At 41.4% G+C, this 16,026-nt stretch overlaps 3 protein-coding genes across 3 annotated transcripts in view; 1 reads left to right on the forward strand and 2 right to left on the reverse strand.

Annotated features, from left to right (window-relative positions):
• Positions 1-16,026, reverse strand: part of LOC148321395 (homeobox protein Hox-A10-like) — a 32,661-nt gene that overhangs the window by 14,938 nt on the left and 1,697 nt on the right. The gene's annotated exons all lie outside the window — the stretch shown is intronic.
• On the reverse strand, positions 3,396-4,909 carry hoxa13a (homeobox A13a). The gene is made up of 2 exons (XM_088319028.1): positions 4,090-4,909; positions 3,396-3,643 (listed from the first exon to the last, which is right to left on the reverse strand). Exons 1-2 carry the CDS (start codon positions 4,754-4,756, stop codon positions 3,396-3,398), a joined length of 915 nt encoding a protein of 304 aa, XP_088175154.1. The 5' UTR covers positions 4,757-4,909.
• On the forward strand, positions 13,087-15,068 carry evx1 (even-skipped homeobox 1). The gene is made up of 3 exons (XM_088319539.1): positions 13,087-13,451; positions 13,860-14,086; positions 14,538-15,068. Exons 1-3 carry the CDS (start codon positions 13,172-13,174, stop codon positions 15,066-15,068), a joined length of 1,038 nt encoding a protein of 345 aa, XP_088175665.1. The 5' UTR covers positions 13,087-13,171.

The raw sequence follows: 16,026 nt of genomic DNA on the forward strand, positions 1-16,026 counted from the left end.
CATTCGCTGCCCTGCTATAGGTCATTGGGCTTATTAAGCGTCACAATTCCTTTCAAAATACTTAAATAGATTCACATTAACCATATTTCAAAGTGATTCAATTAAGTAAAGAAACAAAAAAAACAAGATCGAGGCGTAGCTTTGAAACGTGGGAATTTTCCAGCACATATTTATTTAAACAAAGAAAAAAAAAAACCTTCGCTAATGTGCAGTAGCTATTTGCGTTGAAGTTAAATGACGCAGGAAGCTGAAATGCAAGGTCAAGCCAAGTGATGCAATTCACAGTTTGGCCTTAAGATGGCAGCAGACGTCAATGTTTTGCACGCCACTATTTAAACGCAAGTGGGCGTTCCATTCATAAAAGTACCACTGACCATGGGGGAGGCGTGCTATGAGCCGCTTGTGCTCAAGTTACGTCTCAGCAAAAAGGGGCGGGATTTGGGTTTGTGTTATCCTCAAACCAACCAATCAAACCTCGCGCTGCCTTCCTGGCCCCCAATGAGCGTCGTCCCTCTATTTGTTGGCAGCTTCCGCAGTGGCGGCTCACTGCGCATGTCCAAGAGCGCGCCGCTTCGCGCGCGCGCATCACTGCAGTGACGTCAGAACGTTAGAACCACGGTCACGCGGACGCAACCTCTTGTGGGTTCTCAGTGATATGCACGAGTGTACAAACTGTACCCTAATGAGGTTAGCCTCCAATTCTGCCATCTAGTAAATTTATTATTTTATTATTTTAAATCATGTTCCTATGAAAAGTGAATATTTTATTCGTTTTTGTGCTCGTTTGTATTAATTCACATTTGTTTCAGCTGCGGTTGTTTTACACAAAATCTATAAATAAAGTTGAGTGAAATGGCTTCTTTTAATCACTGATTGCCACACGTGTAAACCAATAGCAATGTTTTAAATTAAATAAATGACGTCGCATGCAAGCAAACAAATGTAAAGTAGCAACCTCGCAAATCGCCACCACCGAAGGTTTACAGCACCACACTATATGGCTCATTTGTGGTTAAATAAGAGCAATAATTTTAAAAAGCCTACAGAAAAATAAATCAGCACACAATGATGTTGTGAGATTAATAGATAGACTTATGGACATCTATTTTGGATAAACAATTCAAACGATAAAATCATTCGGTGTTGACAAATATGTGCTATATGGTAATCTCAAATATATGGTATACATATCTTTATAAACATTTTCTACTATAAATTAAAGCGGTGTATCAATGCATTCGTTTTATCTGCCGATGCTTAGGCCTCGATTTTGTAAACAAAGCTGACCGATTTTATATTGCGATATGCACGACTATAACATTTTCATTCGAAAAAGAAATAAAAATACAACACTCGTTGCAAAACAATCCTAATTGCTTGTCGTTAAATAATACCACCCGAAAAAAATGTCATCAACAATGTGTAAATTGATAAGTGGCATTCAATGATAATTGCAAGTATAGTTTTTAATTGTTAAGGAGAGGCTCTTATGAAAACAACACGGAAAAATGAGTTCCGGTTGCATCACCAATGTCAATGAGCCTGCTAGGGGAGTCACGCTGTCATTTGACTGCCAGTCACACTGACTCACGCTCAAATGCAGCCAAAGCAAACTGGCGTGATGAGATGGCTAATGCTGCTTGTTCACTTGCAACTGCACTTAGTCACTCACGACAAGCATCGAGGAACGAATTTAGACGCGAGCGCTCGATACGTGACGTTTCTTTTTCTTTTTTTTGTAATACGCTGAAGTCAAAAATAAAACACGTCCATTTTAAAAATCCAAGATTGATTTTACATGCAAAGTATATTTTACATTTCCAACACGTCACACAATTTTTGCAGAAGAAGCACCATGAATAATATAAATAATTTTTGGAGGCGTTAAGAACGAGTGGACAAAACAATGGAAATTAAACAAATATACGGGGAGGGAAAAATGTACAAAAGAAATATGCTGTCAGAGTGTTTTAAATTACGCAAAAATAAACACGTTGGACAGCTAAAGGACAATGTATATCGTCCCCTGAAAACATACAGAAATTAAAATGCGTCCGTACGCTAAATAATGCTTAAAATTATACAAACGTGACCAATAGCAACTGTCATGACAATGGATGAATTTGACTTGAATTGAACACAATGAGGAGAGAAATAAAAACCCTGTAGGACTTCAAATGCATTGGTAAATTTTTATACCGTAAATAAGTAAAGCATGCGGGTTGAATTATCATCAGTAATTCCAAGTTTTACTATACATTCCTACATCTTCACTACATTTGTATATTATAATCGACAATACATAAAATAGTGCATTATGATAAGCAACACATAATGAGATATTAGATGCCATGTAATGTAAGTGTTACGACCATAGGCAATTTTAATCATGGTGTTAGTCACAAAACGGTCGGTAGATGGCAGTGTTTACCTACATTTCAGCACAAATCCGCTTTTTGCTGGTTTTTCTTTCTACGTAATCTGTTTACTTCACACATTTCCCAATCTTTAAAATATATGTATTTTTTAAATCATAATAGTATTGCAATACTATGTAAGCAATTCCAAACTAATACTCAAGACACGCTGAAGGTGAAGTTGCAAGGACATTATTGACCAGTAGATTAAAATTATGCAGTAAAATCCTGAAAAAAAAAACATTCGTGGATGGGAGGACTAAACATCATAACTATATATTTCCAGATATTAAAGAGTCTGGTTTGAACAACATTTGATGCATATCAACCAAATACATACTTTATTGGCACGGACACACACACATATAGCCTTGACGTCATGCTAGAATTTACTTTATATACAACCACATGAAAAGTCACACATTATGAAAAGCTATATGCACGACATAAACACATATATACCGGAAGATTATCTGAGCATTCGAGAATTGCACATGAACGATGACACGCGTTCCAACAAGCACTACAAGCTAAACATGTGAGTAAAATTTAAAAAAAATGAAAGAAAAAACCATCAGGGAGATTAATATTTAACATCCCCAAGGTCCAAATCCGAAATAGCGTCGTTTCCCCTTGGATCTTCGCATTTATCACTCTCGTTAAAAGTTGCAGATAAAAAGGTGGAAGCTCGATGTGCACCATTCTGCGACGGTGAGCAAAAAGTCACAAATATGGCAGTTCAAATGTTTGATTTTTTTTTCCTCCTCGTTGGATAACAAACTGGCAGGTGGTTTTTGATTCTGCTCCAAATAGCTCCAGGAAGTCATCAAGCAACAAATTATTGCTTTTCCAATCCAGTCCAGTGTGTGTGGGGGGGGGGGGGGGGGCGTGTGCGTGCGTGTGTGGGTGTGTGCGTGTGTGTGTGAGCGTGTGCGTGTCGTTGTGTGTATGCGAGGACGAGGGTGGGAAAATGGGGAACTAGCTGATAGGTTTCAATTTGTTGACAACCTTCTTCTCCTTGACGCGCCTGTTCTGAAACCAAATCGTAACCTGTCGCTCGGACAGGTTGGTCTGGGCAGATATCCTCCTCCGTTTGTCCTTAGTAATAAATTTATTGGCAGCGTATTCCCGCTCCAGTTCCTTCAGTTGCACCTTCGTGTATGGGACGCGCTTCTTCCTACCACGCCTGTACGAGCTGGAGTCGCCGCCTGCGTGGGACACCGCGTCTGCGTGGAAGACACAGCGTCAACAAGTGGGACGTGCACAACAAAACTATTTAAACATGATTAATTTAATTTAAGGCAATTATGCATTATGTTGTATTCACAAAAAACATTCCGAATTAAAACATGTAAAATGAGTTAATTTCAGTAATTATCTCCGTAAACACACCCTTTAAAACTACTGGGTCAAAAATAATCAAAAATTGGGCTGATCCAACTCCCTTGTACAAAATAACATAATTAAATGAGTCGTTATGATACAAAACAACCAAAAGTAATTAAATTGATCAAAATGTGGTTATTTTTGACTGAGCAGTTTTAAGTGTGCAGATAGAAAATTAAAATCCTGATCAATATTCACACAGTGGTGGCAAATGTAACATGGTAGCTGTCCAATATAATACCAAAAAGGTCAAAAGGGTGAAAAATGCTAATTCAAGGTTGCTTACCTGAAAGGGGGGACTTCCACATATGTCCCGGCTGAGGTTGCTCCTTGCCGCAGTAAACTTGACTGTTCCACCCGTTGGCGGCCAGACTCCACGGCTGGTAGCTCTCCACGGGCAATAATGGCTCATGTCTGGCCTCCGAAGGCGCACCGAGAGTGGGCACCACGGGCACGTCCAGGTAACTGGGCACAGGTTGGTAGGGACCTGACGGATAGGTGGGGTAGAAGGCGAATTCCTTTGCCCGGGAGGAGAAATCGTCCCCAGGGGCCGACGTGTCCATGTATTTCTCTCCATAGGCGGAGGGGGGCTGCGCCCCGCACGACTTGATTCCGCCGTGGTGCGACATTCTGCACGGGTAATAGCCGCTGCCGAAGTAGCCGTAAGGCAGGGAGGCGCTGGAGGAATTCTGGGAGGCCGAGCAGGGGCTGCATTGCTTCGCCGGCTCGCCCACGCCGGTGGCGGGCACGTCGCCGGTCGGGTACGCCGTGCTGGGTGCCAGGGAGGCCGGGTGCGCCATCAGATTCCTGCACTGGTTCGCCGCGAAGTTACCGCCCGCGAAGCCCTCCATGTTCTTGCTCACTTCATCAGAACCGCCGCCGTTGTCGTAGAGGAACATCACCGACGGGTCGAACCAGGAGCGAGGAGGACGGAGCAGCAGTGACGTTGTCATAGCACGGCGTCCAACATTGAAGCTTCTGGCTCTTTTCGAAAAAGCCCACGGAGTGAAAAAAGATCCATCCTGGTTCCCAGAGCGTAAAGCGGTGACGCGCACCGGAGCGCCTGACGTCGCGCTGTCATTGGTCGGCACGGCAACACGTGACCCACAGTGCAAAAGGAGGGACGGTAAACATCCCCACTTGAGATAATTAAATGGAGGAATATGCGGAGACGTAAGTTGACCGTAGCTATCCGGATATTGAGCTAGTCTTTTGCGTCGGATTTTGTTGCTGCGTCACATCTGAAATAACTAAAAAAAAATAAAGCCTCTGACTAATAATCATTTTTTAAAGTCAGAAAGGTACTTCAAATTAACAGCCGCCTCAATTGTGCATAAAGTCCTTTCAAGAGGAGATAACTTGCTCGATTAGGCACATATTAATGCATACATGCAAACACATGTGCCACGCATTGTCCCCATATGCACACAACAATGTGAATAAACTAAACCTACACGATTTGAGCACAATATTTCGAATCAGAGGAGTGCTGCATCACAGCATTTACTTGATTTGAGAAGTATAAAGTACACCCAAACCCACGCTCGATTACGCACACACTTACATGTATTTATAGATACAAAATTGTTATGCATCCTTTTTCCTATGCACGAGCAAAGCAACGTGCACGACTCATAACCACTATTTTAAATCGTAGCTCATGTTGAATTGTGTATTCAAAAAGTACTTTCGTAATGCGACAATTGAGGCAAACCATGAAACACGCATATAGATGCATACACGTCATGCATTTTTTAAAAATACGCATGTAATAAGATAGTGGATAGCAAACTGTGTCACTAAAGCAAATAACGAGTTATATTAAAAATAATAAAAAATAATTGTCTCATATTTACGCACGCCATAATAGTTTGTTGCGTATTTTCCTGAAGATGGGCGTCCGCGAAATAAACTGCAAAAATGAGCTTTCAGACGCCATCAACGTGTAAACTGTGCACGATTATTATCTTAGGGGGGGCTATTGTGACTCGGGCTAATTACTGGAGGGAGGTGGACGCCGCTGGAGGCCAAGGTCAAGTTGAAAGTTGCTGTCTCGCCGTCCGGGCTGAGGGCCATTGACGCTTTGAAGGGAGCGTCTGAGCTGCTTGAAAAGAACGGAAGAAGGGTGAGAATTCCTGTCCCAATGAAAGCTATTGGAGGACATTAACTTTTACTATCATTTTGTTTTCTGCACAAGCGCTCGTTCTCAACTACTCGTCCAATGTCTCAGCGACGTTTGAGCCCAGTGCACTTTTCGAGAGTCTACAGTAGGATTCGAAGAAATTTGTTTTTTTTTATTCTTTGGTGATCTTTCCAGGGGTGTTTTTTGGCAAATACGTGTGACAATGGTGGCAACTCTGGAATAGAAGGGAAGGGCTGAACGCGTCGTTTCAATGCGTGTCTGGTCTGTTTACGACCGATGGCTCTTAGTCTGTTAGTTCTGACGCTTTCACTCATCTTGTTTGACTTTTTAACTTTAACCTGAGCTTTTTTTTGTAAATGCTGTTGTAACTTTTAATGAAAAACTCTCTAATGGACGACGAGCAAGTATACACGGACGATCAGCAAGTCTGTATAGTTTCTGTGTATTTATATAACCCCTATTTGGAAAATATATTATATTTGACCTACTTTTTCACTAGCAAAAAAATAAAAAAAATAAAAACAATGCTTTCATAAAACCAGTGCACAAACAATCACGCAGATATTACAAAAGCGTTCAGTGCACTCCTCTGAAAATATGATGCAATACCCTTACAAAGCTGCTGCAATGAATTTCTTCATTTTTTTTTTAAGTTATATAAATAAAATCTACCAAGACCTTTTCCATTTGAAAAACTACAGCAGCAGATTAAGGTTACACATATCAGGTTCACTTTACAAGAGCGTGATTAGATTCTGTTCACTATTTACGTGCAAAATGATCTCAGGAAACATATTACAAACGTCTACTCCGTATATGGTATGTTTTCCTTTCTATTTTATGGTGCACTGATGAATTATTTCATAACACACACTGCAACTGACCACGTTTTTCATCTTAACAATTCTCCAGGAAAACACAGGCTCGTGGTGTATCGCATATGATGAAACTGGTGCCTGCATGCACGCGTAATGTGGCTATAAATGTATTAAGCAGTGTGATTGCAAGATAACCTGGAATAAACGTTTGTGAATATCTTGCGTGAGCCAATATATGATTTGAGTAGTTTGCACTAATGTGTGCGGGTGGCTAGAAATTATACGTCCAACTTGTTGCATGCGCTTTGATAAGAATTTGGCATTTTAGTTGAATGCAATACTTTCAAATGCTGCAGTTCAAGAGGTGCTAACAATGCGTCCTCGGTAAGGTGGCCAGGGCAGACATAAATACATCTTCACATTAAGCGCACAGCAGCATTTTCAGTATTTGGCCCACTATTCATGGGTTAGAACAACAGACAGAGACGCAAAGTTGCACTGCACATATATTGTGAATGACATTCAAATGATGTCCAAAACAAAAGAAAGGAACATTTATTGGGACTTAATGCACGGGGAAACGGGTCAAAAAGTGGTGAATATATCTAAGACAAAATGTTTGTTCTTCCGGTCAAGGTTGCAAATAATTCAGACTTGCATTGCAGATATTACTACCTCGGGCCGCATTTTCACGCAAAGAATAATACAAAACACACAGATTGTAATAAGCTTCTATACTTGAATCGCAATTTCAAATCAAACCAGTCTCTCTCATGTCCAAATAAACGTGAAGTATATTTCAAGCTTTAGGTCAGATTAATCACCAATAAGTGTAGTCTCTGGTGGATGGAACTGTGTGGGTTGTATAAAAGTTTTTTAATTGCATGGTAAGTTTATGATAGATTATAAATATCACAAACTCAAAAACAGAATGTCCTCATAAGTGTAATAACAAATAGATCCCTTTCGCAGCATTAAATGTAACGTTGTCAAAATGGAATTAGAAAGCAGGCCCACGAAAGAGGCAAAAAAAACGGGTATAAGATTTTGGCCTTGCGTGAAACGGGTTGAGTTCTCTATTAAAGATCGAGGACTGCGATGTAAACAAAGTCTGACTAAGGCATCGACATTCGCTTTCATAGTTCGTTTTCAGTCATTTTTTCGTGTCTTTCCACAGTAAAAGGAAATAGAAATAATGGAACGTGTCAACCAGCGGCCACGAAAGCCTTCAAGCATTCTGTGACATCAACTTTCACGTTTGCGATATTTCCATTTTCTGATCTTTCAAGAGTTTCATGTTCGATTGCCACCTACCATAAGACATATTGGATTTTCTTTTTTAAAAAATGGTGTTTGCTTTTGGTGTGCACCACAGCGATTGTTTGTTGCTCAGTAATTGATTCACGTAGCGTACGTTGTACCGCGATGACGTCATTACTTGGCCGCTCTTATCACCTGCATTGAATCACATTTGTCCCATTTTCGATCAAGTCTGAAAGGGAACCCTGGCCTTCTTATCATAATCGCATGCTTTCATTAACAAGTACAGTAAACCTCAGATGGAACGTAATGGCGCGCAAGGCTCTAAAATGAGAAACACGTTCACGAGCTTGAGCAACTTGTAAATATCAGCTTTCTCGAGCTATGCCAGCCTGAAGAAGCTGGAATCGTGTGAAACGCCAGGGCTTTGCACCTGGTGTGTTACCCTGCTACTGATGTTGGCCCACTTTATGCCATGACCCCCCACTCCCACTTTGAAAGTGACTTCAATGCACGCACATCGTTTGGAGTCTTGTCAGTTGACAGTATGGATCTGAAAGTTCGCGGGGATGAGCGAGACAAAGGTTTCCAGCTGCAGTCACCCGAACGAGCTCCAAGGTCAGCGAGTTAAATCTGCATGCGTCATCTTAGTTTCAAGGCCAAACTCCAGCGAGGGAGAGAACGAGCGAAACGGGAGGGGCAACAAATCGTTTTATTTCCTTCCAGGTTGAGAAGCTCGTCTGCCAGCAATGTGCCAAATCACGTGCGTAATTGTGTTCCAAAAGCCACCCTATCTGGCACATCCGCGTGGATTGGATTACACGCGTACTGCGCAGACTCCATGGTCAAGTTCAAGTTGGGCTGCCTGCTGCCTCATAAAAGTGAGGGGTGCATTAGCACCCCCCCCTCAACCCCACCACACCCCACCCTTCCTTTAGCTTCCCCCCGCAAAGAAGTCACGATGGAGAGAAGAGTTCTGCATGCTCCATGTCACAAAGAATGGCCCACTTTAGGTGGCAAAACTATACTCTTAAAGCAAAAATGCACAAGTGTAAAATACTATGAAAAAATATTTTACTGTATTTTTATGGTCTAAAACAGTCATTTAAGTTGGAGCATTTTAAAATAGAAATTATTGACACGTATGGCAACAATATTAGTTATCTCCAAAACAATTTGCTGAGTTGTTTTGACATATCTTTTAGTTGGTGAATAACACAAGGATCATTTAGTTCTGTAAACTCGTATTTCTTTGTTGTGAAACGCGGGGAAGGCAATATTTCGTTGAATGCCCAATTTTAAATTGTATTTTTCTATTGCCTTGAAATCATGAGCTGACCCATTTTTTTTCGTTCATGCAAAGACTGGTAAAAGTAGAAGCACAGATTAAACTTTTTTTTTTACTATTTTTAAAAATGCTCATAAGCACGGAGGTGCTAATCAAAAATATATTTCTTACTATGTTTCGATCGTGCACATACTGAGGGAAAAAAAGTCACATTGCAGGTTACATGATTAGCAGTTGGCTCGACTTTTATGCTCAAAATCAACCCGTTTCCATATGCTAAAGTTGTGAACTGACTAACAAGAAATGTAAACTTTAAAAAAAAAAATACTAATACTTATTGAACGTCAGAAGCGTTAGGTTGCCGCACGTCAAGCCGTTTCTCACGGATTTTGTAGGCCACTGTCATAAATTCATAGATGGGGAATATCTTGCTTCTCCGAATCTGAATCAGTCACAATTATCCTCAATTAACTTTATTTTTTAACTTCTTGTAGTCATCTGCGCACGCAAAAAAAAATAAATAAAAAAGCTAAAATAAAAAAGCCTACCCCGAGATTAAGGAGTACAAAGTTTAGTTAATTTGCAAATAGGGAGTAAAAGTAAATAAAAAAAATAGAAAACCAACCACAGACACCTGGAATATCTCTTAAAATATAGTAACCAATTATTTCTACGTCGTTGCTTCCCTACACTACTTTTTAGACTAAAACACAATCCCACCTGTGTAAATTGTCTTCCTTTTAAGTCCGCAAAGTCTCCAAGCCCATTCCCCTATCTAAAACACACACAATATAAATGACACTACTGTAAAGCAACCAAGGTCAGGACGGTTGCGCAAAAGCCTCTCGCGGCGTTATCTCGGAAGGATCACAAGATTCCATCTGCCCTGGCCAAGACCCATTGCATAACATCAGGTAGCACAAAAACAACCTTTGCAATCGATCATTCGAGGGAGTTTGGTGCCAATAGACAGCGACGACATCGAGCAAAGTGTTTGAGAGAACAAGTCTCGCGTGCACACAATTGAGCGAACATTCTTGGCGCAAAAAAAGATGCAAATCGTACTGGGGTATTTTTTGTTAATTAATTAAATTTAAAAATGCACAATTACGCAAGCCTTTCTGAGAATTAGGACACATTGCCGCCATTATGAAAACCACATTACCAATAAAGCACCTACGACGCGATGAGAGTACTTTATTTTTTTTCAATAGCAAGTTACTAATTACAAATCTCACTTTTAAATGAATGTCTGAAATATATTATTTTACCTATATGAGTTGGCTATACATTCACATTATCATTTGGAATGGTCGAGAACGACTAGTATTATATAAGGTGTGTCTAATATTTTGGTTATTGAGACACATGAGAGAAGAATAAAAAAAAACATCACTAAACTGAAATAAATAAATAAAAATAAAGACACCAATACGAGAGTCCAGACAGCGTTGATCAAAAGGGAGCATTGATTTAAAAAAATATATATATTCTAACTATTATTATTATTTTTAATTCTACATGTCTCTGTTGCAGTGGTTCTCAAAGTTTGGTACTATGCATCACCATAAAAGAGACATAATCCCTGAATTAAATGTTCAAATGGTGCTTAATATTTATTTTTGCAGTGGCTTAGTCGTTATATAAAAATATCCAGAGTGCAATACATTTGAAATTCTGTTCAGTTGTATTTAATTTAAGTACAGTAGATTAGCATTTAATGTTTTATAATTGTTGCTTTGCAAAAATATTGTTTTGATTTAATTTAACATTCAATACAATCCTTTTTTAAGCAATTATTTGTTCATATTTAATTGCAATTCATGTTTAAATTGTGCATGACTTTGAACAAAGTTTTGTACTTTTTTAAAGTACAGTTCATTTGCATTTAACTCGGACGCGCAATACATTTGTATTTAATCGTTTCGAATGGTTCTCGCACAATCTATTATTTAAGTGCACCTTAGCTTTATTCTCCACGATGTTAATGTTCAAAATGTGCACAAACTCTTTTCAAATATTGTCACTCAAATATGATGACCATCCAACAGCACGAGACGACAACGGAAGCGCGACATGTCTTCTTTTCTCTCCATCCGAGGAAGGAGTTGGAGGGGGTGGGGGGATAAAACCAAAGGAATTTCCCCTGACTTCTCAGCAGGCAGGCAGGCTGGGGGAGGGGAGGGTACCCACTCTTGCTTTTCCCTCCATCAGACAGGCGAGGGCGCACAAGGACAGCAGAGGCTGCTGCAGTTTGAAGCTTCCCTCCCCGCGTCCTCCGAGACACGACCCCGCCCCTACGCAGCGCCAACATCACCGCCACACAAATCCCCCCCATGCCTTGCAGCTGCCGGAGCAAATCGACAAAAGTAAGAAGCGGCTGTTGAGAAATTGCTACTGCTCTCGAATGGAAATTGGGGAATGTGTGGAATGTGCATGCCCCTTTGAATTGGCGAGAGAAATGCATGAAAGATGTCACACCCTGGATGGCATAGAATGTCAATAATTACAAGCTGTTTTGGGAATACCGCAATATTTTTGACTAAGTGCATGCAAATGAAAGGGAGTGACTTTATGCATTGACACAGATGGAAATCATGTAATGGCGCCAAAGGTTTAAAACGGAAAACAGCAGGATATTTTTTCATCTGGGACGTTTCCTGGTCTGGCTCTTAGCGTTTAAAGGCTTCAATGTCAAAGGGTCTCTTATCTAAACTGACCCTGAGACTTGACCTTTAAGGACTTTACTTGACTTCACTTAAGGTAGTGCGGGTGGGGGTCGGTAGGGGGGGGGGCAACAAACGACATGAGAGCTGCATATGTGTTTTATATACTTTTTTGAGCGAGGGGTGCAAAGACGCGAGACTGCGTGATTTATAAATAACTAAAATGTAAGAAACTTTTTATCTGTAACCAGAGTTGGCAAAAGTGCTGTCACTCTGGAGTGAAGACACTTGTAATATAATTGTAAAAGTGTAAAAGTATTGATTCAAGCCCTTTACTTAAGAGAAAAAGTACAAAACCCGAATTGTTGTATAAAAGTAAAAAGTGAAGTCTCACCATATATATATATATATATATATATATATATATTGCATTTTAACATGCATTGTGTTATTTTAAAAAACAAGCCACTGATACTACTATTACTTAAACTGAAAAACGTGTATGTTTTCTTTTCTAGATTAGAGAGAGAACGATTGAACAAACAAATGGACTCTTTTTAAGGCCACAGACAGACAATATGTTGTCACTGCTGCCTCAAGTCCCCAAGGTCAAATCAGTCAACCAAAATGTTAACTACCTCATTTTTTTGTGTGTGTAAATTGTCACCGCGGATCTTAGGGGGGGTAATTTATTCAACCTATTTCAACCAAGTGGGAATATCCGTTATCAAATAAGGGACTAAGATTAAAACGCCATCAGAAACCAAAAAAGACGTTTCCACATTTTACAACAACAACAACAACAACAACAAAAGAGTTTACCGAACTAGTGACCCAAACAACTTGCTTGCATGAATGTCATTTTTTTTTATAGTGAACAACAACTCGCACTACCATTGCGCCTTCAGTTTGAATACACAATCAATACGTGACGTCATAGGGCATCCAACAGACTGACAACTCTAGAGAGAGAGGTGGGAGGGGGCGAGGGAATGGTGATCCCTCCCAGAGCTCCTTTTCCACACTCTTCTCTCAGGGTTAGACCGGATTGCATCCAGCCTCTCATCCTCCTCCTCCTCTTCTTCTTCCTCCAGACTCAACCCACAACACGCCACCGCATCGGCCATCACCCTCTCGCCCCCACACACCCTAAAAACATCTCTACCTCTTTGCGCCGCAAGTTTTTACTTTGGATGGAGAGCCGAGAGGAGATGCTGGCCCAGGAGGCTCAGACGCGCAAGAGCAACCCGGCTTTGGCAGACGGGAGCCCCGGGAAACCGGACCGCAGAGGCTGCTTGACGGAAGCGGTGATGGAGGAGATTGCCCGCAGGAATTTGTGCGCGGAGATGGGCGGCAGGCACCGGGGCGACGCCCCCCACAAAGACGGCTGCAGCTCGGACACAGAGTCGGACTTCTACGAGGAAATCGACGTGAGCTGCACGCCTGAAAGCTTGGAGTACCCTTCAGCTAAAGGTAGGGATGCGGTGCAAAAGTATTTGGACAGCGAGAATTTGTAAATATGTCAAAATCTAGCAGTCACTGAGACTATATTTCAAAATACAATTTTGGCTTTATAAATGTGAATTAAAGCCACAAGAAGAATTTTTTAATTCTGTCACTGCACCTGTATGATGCATATAAAAAATACCAGTGTCATTTGTGATTAAAATAATAGCGACAGGAAGGGTATTTTAATAAGCACCAACAACTAATGGTTGTAATTCTAAAGTATTGATGCCAATTGTACATTTTGCTCGTATTTTAAAAAATAACCGCATGATAAGGTTCACATAAAAAATGAAAAAAATATATTTTTTGTTTAAAAAAAGTCACCCCCCCACATGTCACAAACTGCATTTTATGCTATTATTTTCTCTCTAGGACGAAATGGAGAATCGCCTAGCGATTCTGGTTCTGACCCGGGTAAGACCGTCCCAGGTCAGAACTCTCTCTCCTACTCGGCGGATCAGATTCGCCGGTACCGCACAGCCTTCACCCGGGAGCAGATCGCACGGTTGGAGAAGGAATTTTACCGGGAGAACTATGTGTCCAGGCCGAGGAGGTGCGAGCTGGCGGCTGCGTTGAATCTACCGGAAACTACTATTAAGGTATGATGGAGAGAAGACGTCCTCCAATAAAAGGTCGAACTGAGTGCAGAAAAAATATCCCATTTTGTTTTTACTTCTTAAGTGAAACGAATTCGTCTGAAAATAAAAATAAAATCACACTTGCGGATAGGGGTCTATAATGTTGGGTCATACATAACCCAATATGGATTAAAAAGGGACAAACGGCTCAATTTCACCCATTTTGCTGTATAAAAATAAATTGTAATTTTTGCGGTTATGTGGGGAAAAAAATTGGGTCAAAATGACCCAAGCAGTGGTTGACCCCCTTTTGACTCATAATTGGGTTATTTTCTGCCCCAAATGTTGTTTGGACATCTCAAAAACAAAAAGTAGCGCGGAAAGGCAAATAAATGCACACAGCGAGTTATTATGGTCTGTAATAGAGTTTGGTTTGTGGTTAATATTTGACCTGGCCTGTCTCCTGCCCCAGGTGTGGTTCCAGAACCGCAGAATGAAGGACAAACGTCAACGTCTGGCTATGACGTGGCCTCACCCAGCCGACCCAGCCTTCTACAGGTACATGATGAGCCACGCGGCGGCCACGGGGAACCTGCCCTACCCCTTCCCATCGCACCTGCCGCTGCCCTACTACTCGCACCTGGGGATGGGAGCCGGGTCGACTCCGGCCCCTGCCACTCCTTTCCCCAACCCCCTGCGCTCCCTGGACAGTTTTCGCATGCTGTCCCACCCCTACCAGAGACCGGAACTCCTGTGCGCCTTCAGGCACCCGACCTTGTACCAGAGTCCGGCTCACGGGCTCGGTCCCGGGGGAAGCCCGTGCACTTGCCTGGCCTGTCACTCCACTCCATCCGGCGGCCTCTCATCCAGGCCCCCGGCCTCGGACTTCAACTGCTCCCCAACGAGCAGGACTGATGCTTTTGTCACTTTTACGCCTTCCGTGCTGAGCAAAACTTCATCCGTGACAGTGGACCAGCGGGAGGAAGTGCCACTGACCAGATAAAACGCAAAATCTCCTACACATAAATAATGACAATTCGGACTCACACAGACGCGCGCAAAAATCAAATTTATAGCTTCTGAAATATTAAAATCCCTATTTCAGTTTATTTTCTATAGGTTCTTTTCACATGTTAGCGAATGATGCTTCCAGAGTCCATTTCTAACAAGGGAAATTTGTTAACGGAGCCGGAGCCGTCTCATGAGCGGCGGATCGCAGCCATGTGCACATGAAATTACAGCGTGGTGTATATGTAGGAGTCGGTGAATTTTGAGTGCGGAATTAATGATTAGACCAGGAAGGCGATGGTTGCTGCCGAAAGGTAACAAGGCGCCAGGGGAGCGGATTACAAAAGGAGGAGGAAGACAAGATGGAGAGTGGACAATCAAATATCTTAATAAAATAAAATTAAATATTTGGTGTTTCCTCCAACTTCTTCTTAAGAGCCAGCACATCAATATGATTATCTTTTGATCAAAGCCTAATTGCTGCACTATAGTGTATATTTATGTATTTTGGTTTGAATTGATTTTCTGTTGTGGGGTTATATCTCAACGTCTAATTTGCAATAAACTCATCAAAGTGGAGCAGACGAGTTTTCTTTTAGTCATTTTACAATGTTGTATAGTTTTTTTCCCTCTCTCTCTCTCAATATCATTGTCTCATCTAAGAGCTCCCTCGCTCCTCTTTCAATAATAAGATTAATTTTCTTCTGAAGTGGTCGATGTCAAGAGCAGAATGCGGCCTCATATCACGTGATTGACCATGACACTTAAGTGGTCCCGGGGCTCCTTCATATTTTCCTCTTGCAGCACTTAATAGCGATAGATACCGGAGGTGCAAAGAGATCGATGACGCACCAATCAGCGGGAGCTTAATTGCGCTATTTGACTTGAATTGATTGCATTAAATCACAATTGCAGCCAATTTTACGTCTTAAAGGCTGCTGGGTTCTTCATTC

This window comes from Idiotropiscis lumnitzeri, chromosome 16, assembly GCF_059441095.1.
Source record: "Idiotropiscis lumnitzeri isolate Australia: NSW breed Sydney's pygmy pipehorse chromosome 16, RoL_Ilum_1.0, whole genome shotgun sequence".
Classification (NCBI taxonomy): domain Eukaryota; kingdom Metazoa; phylum Chordata; class Actinopteri; order Syngnathiformes; family Syngnathidae; genus Idiotropiscis; species Idiotropiscis lumnitzeri.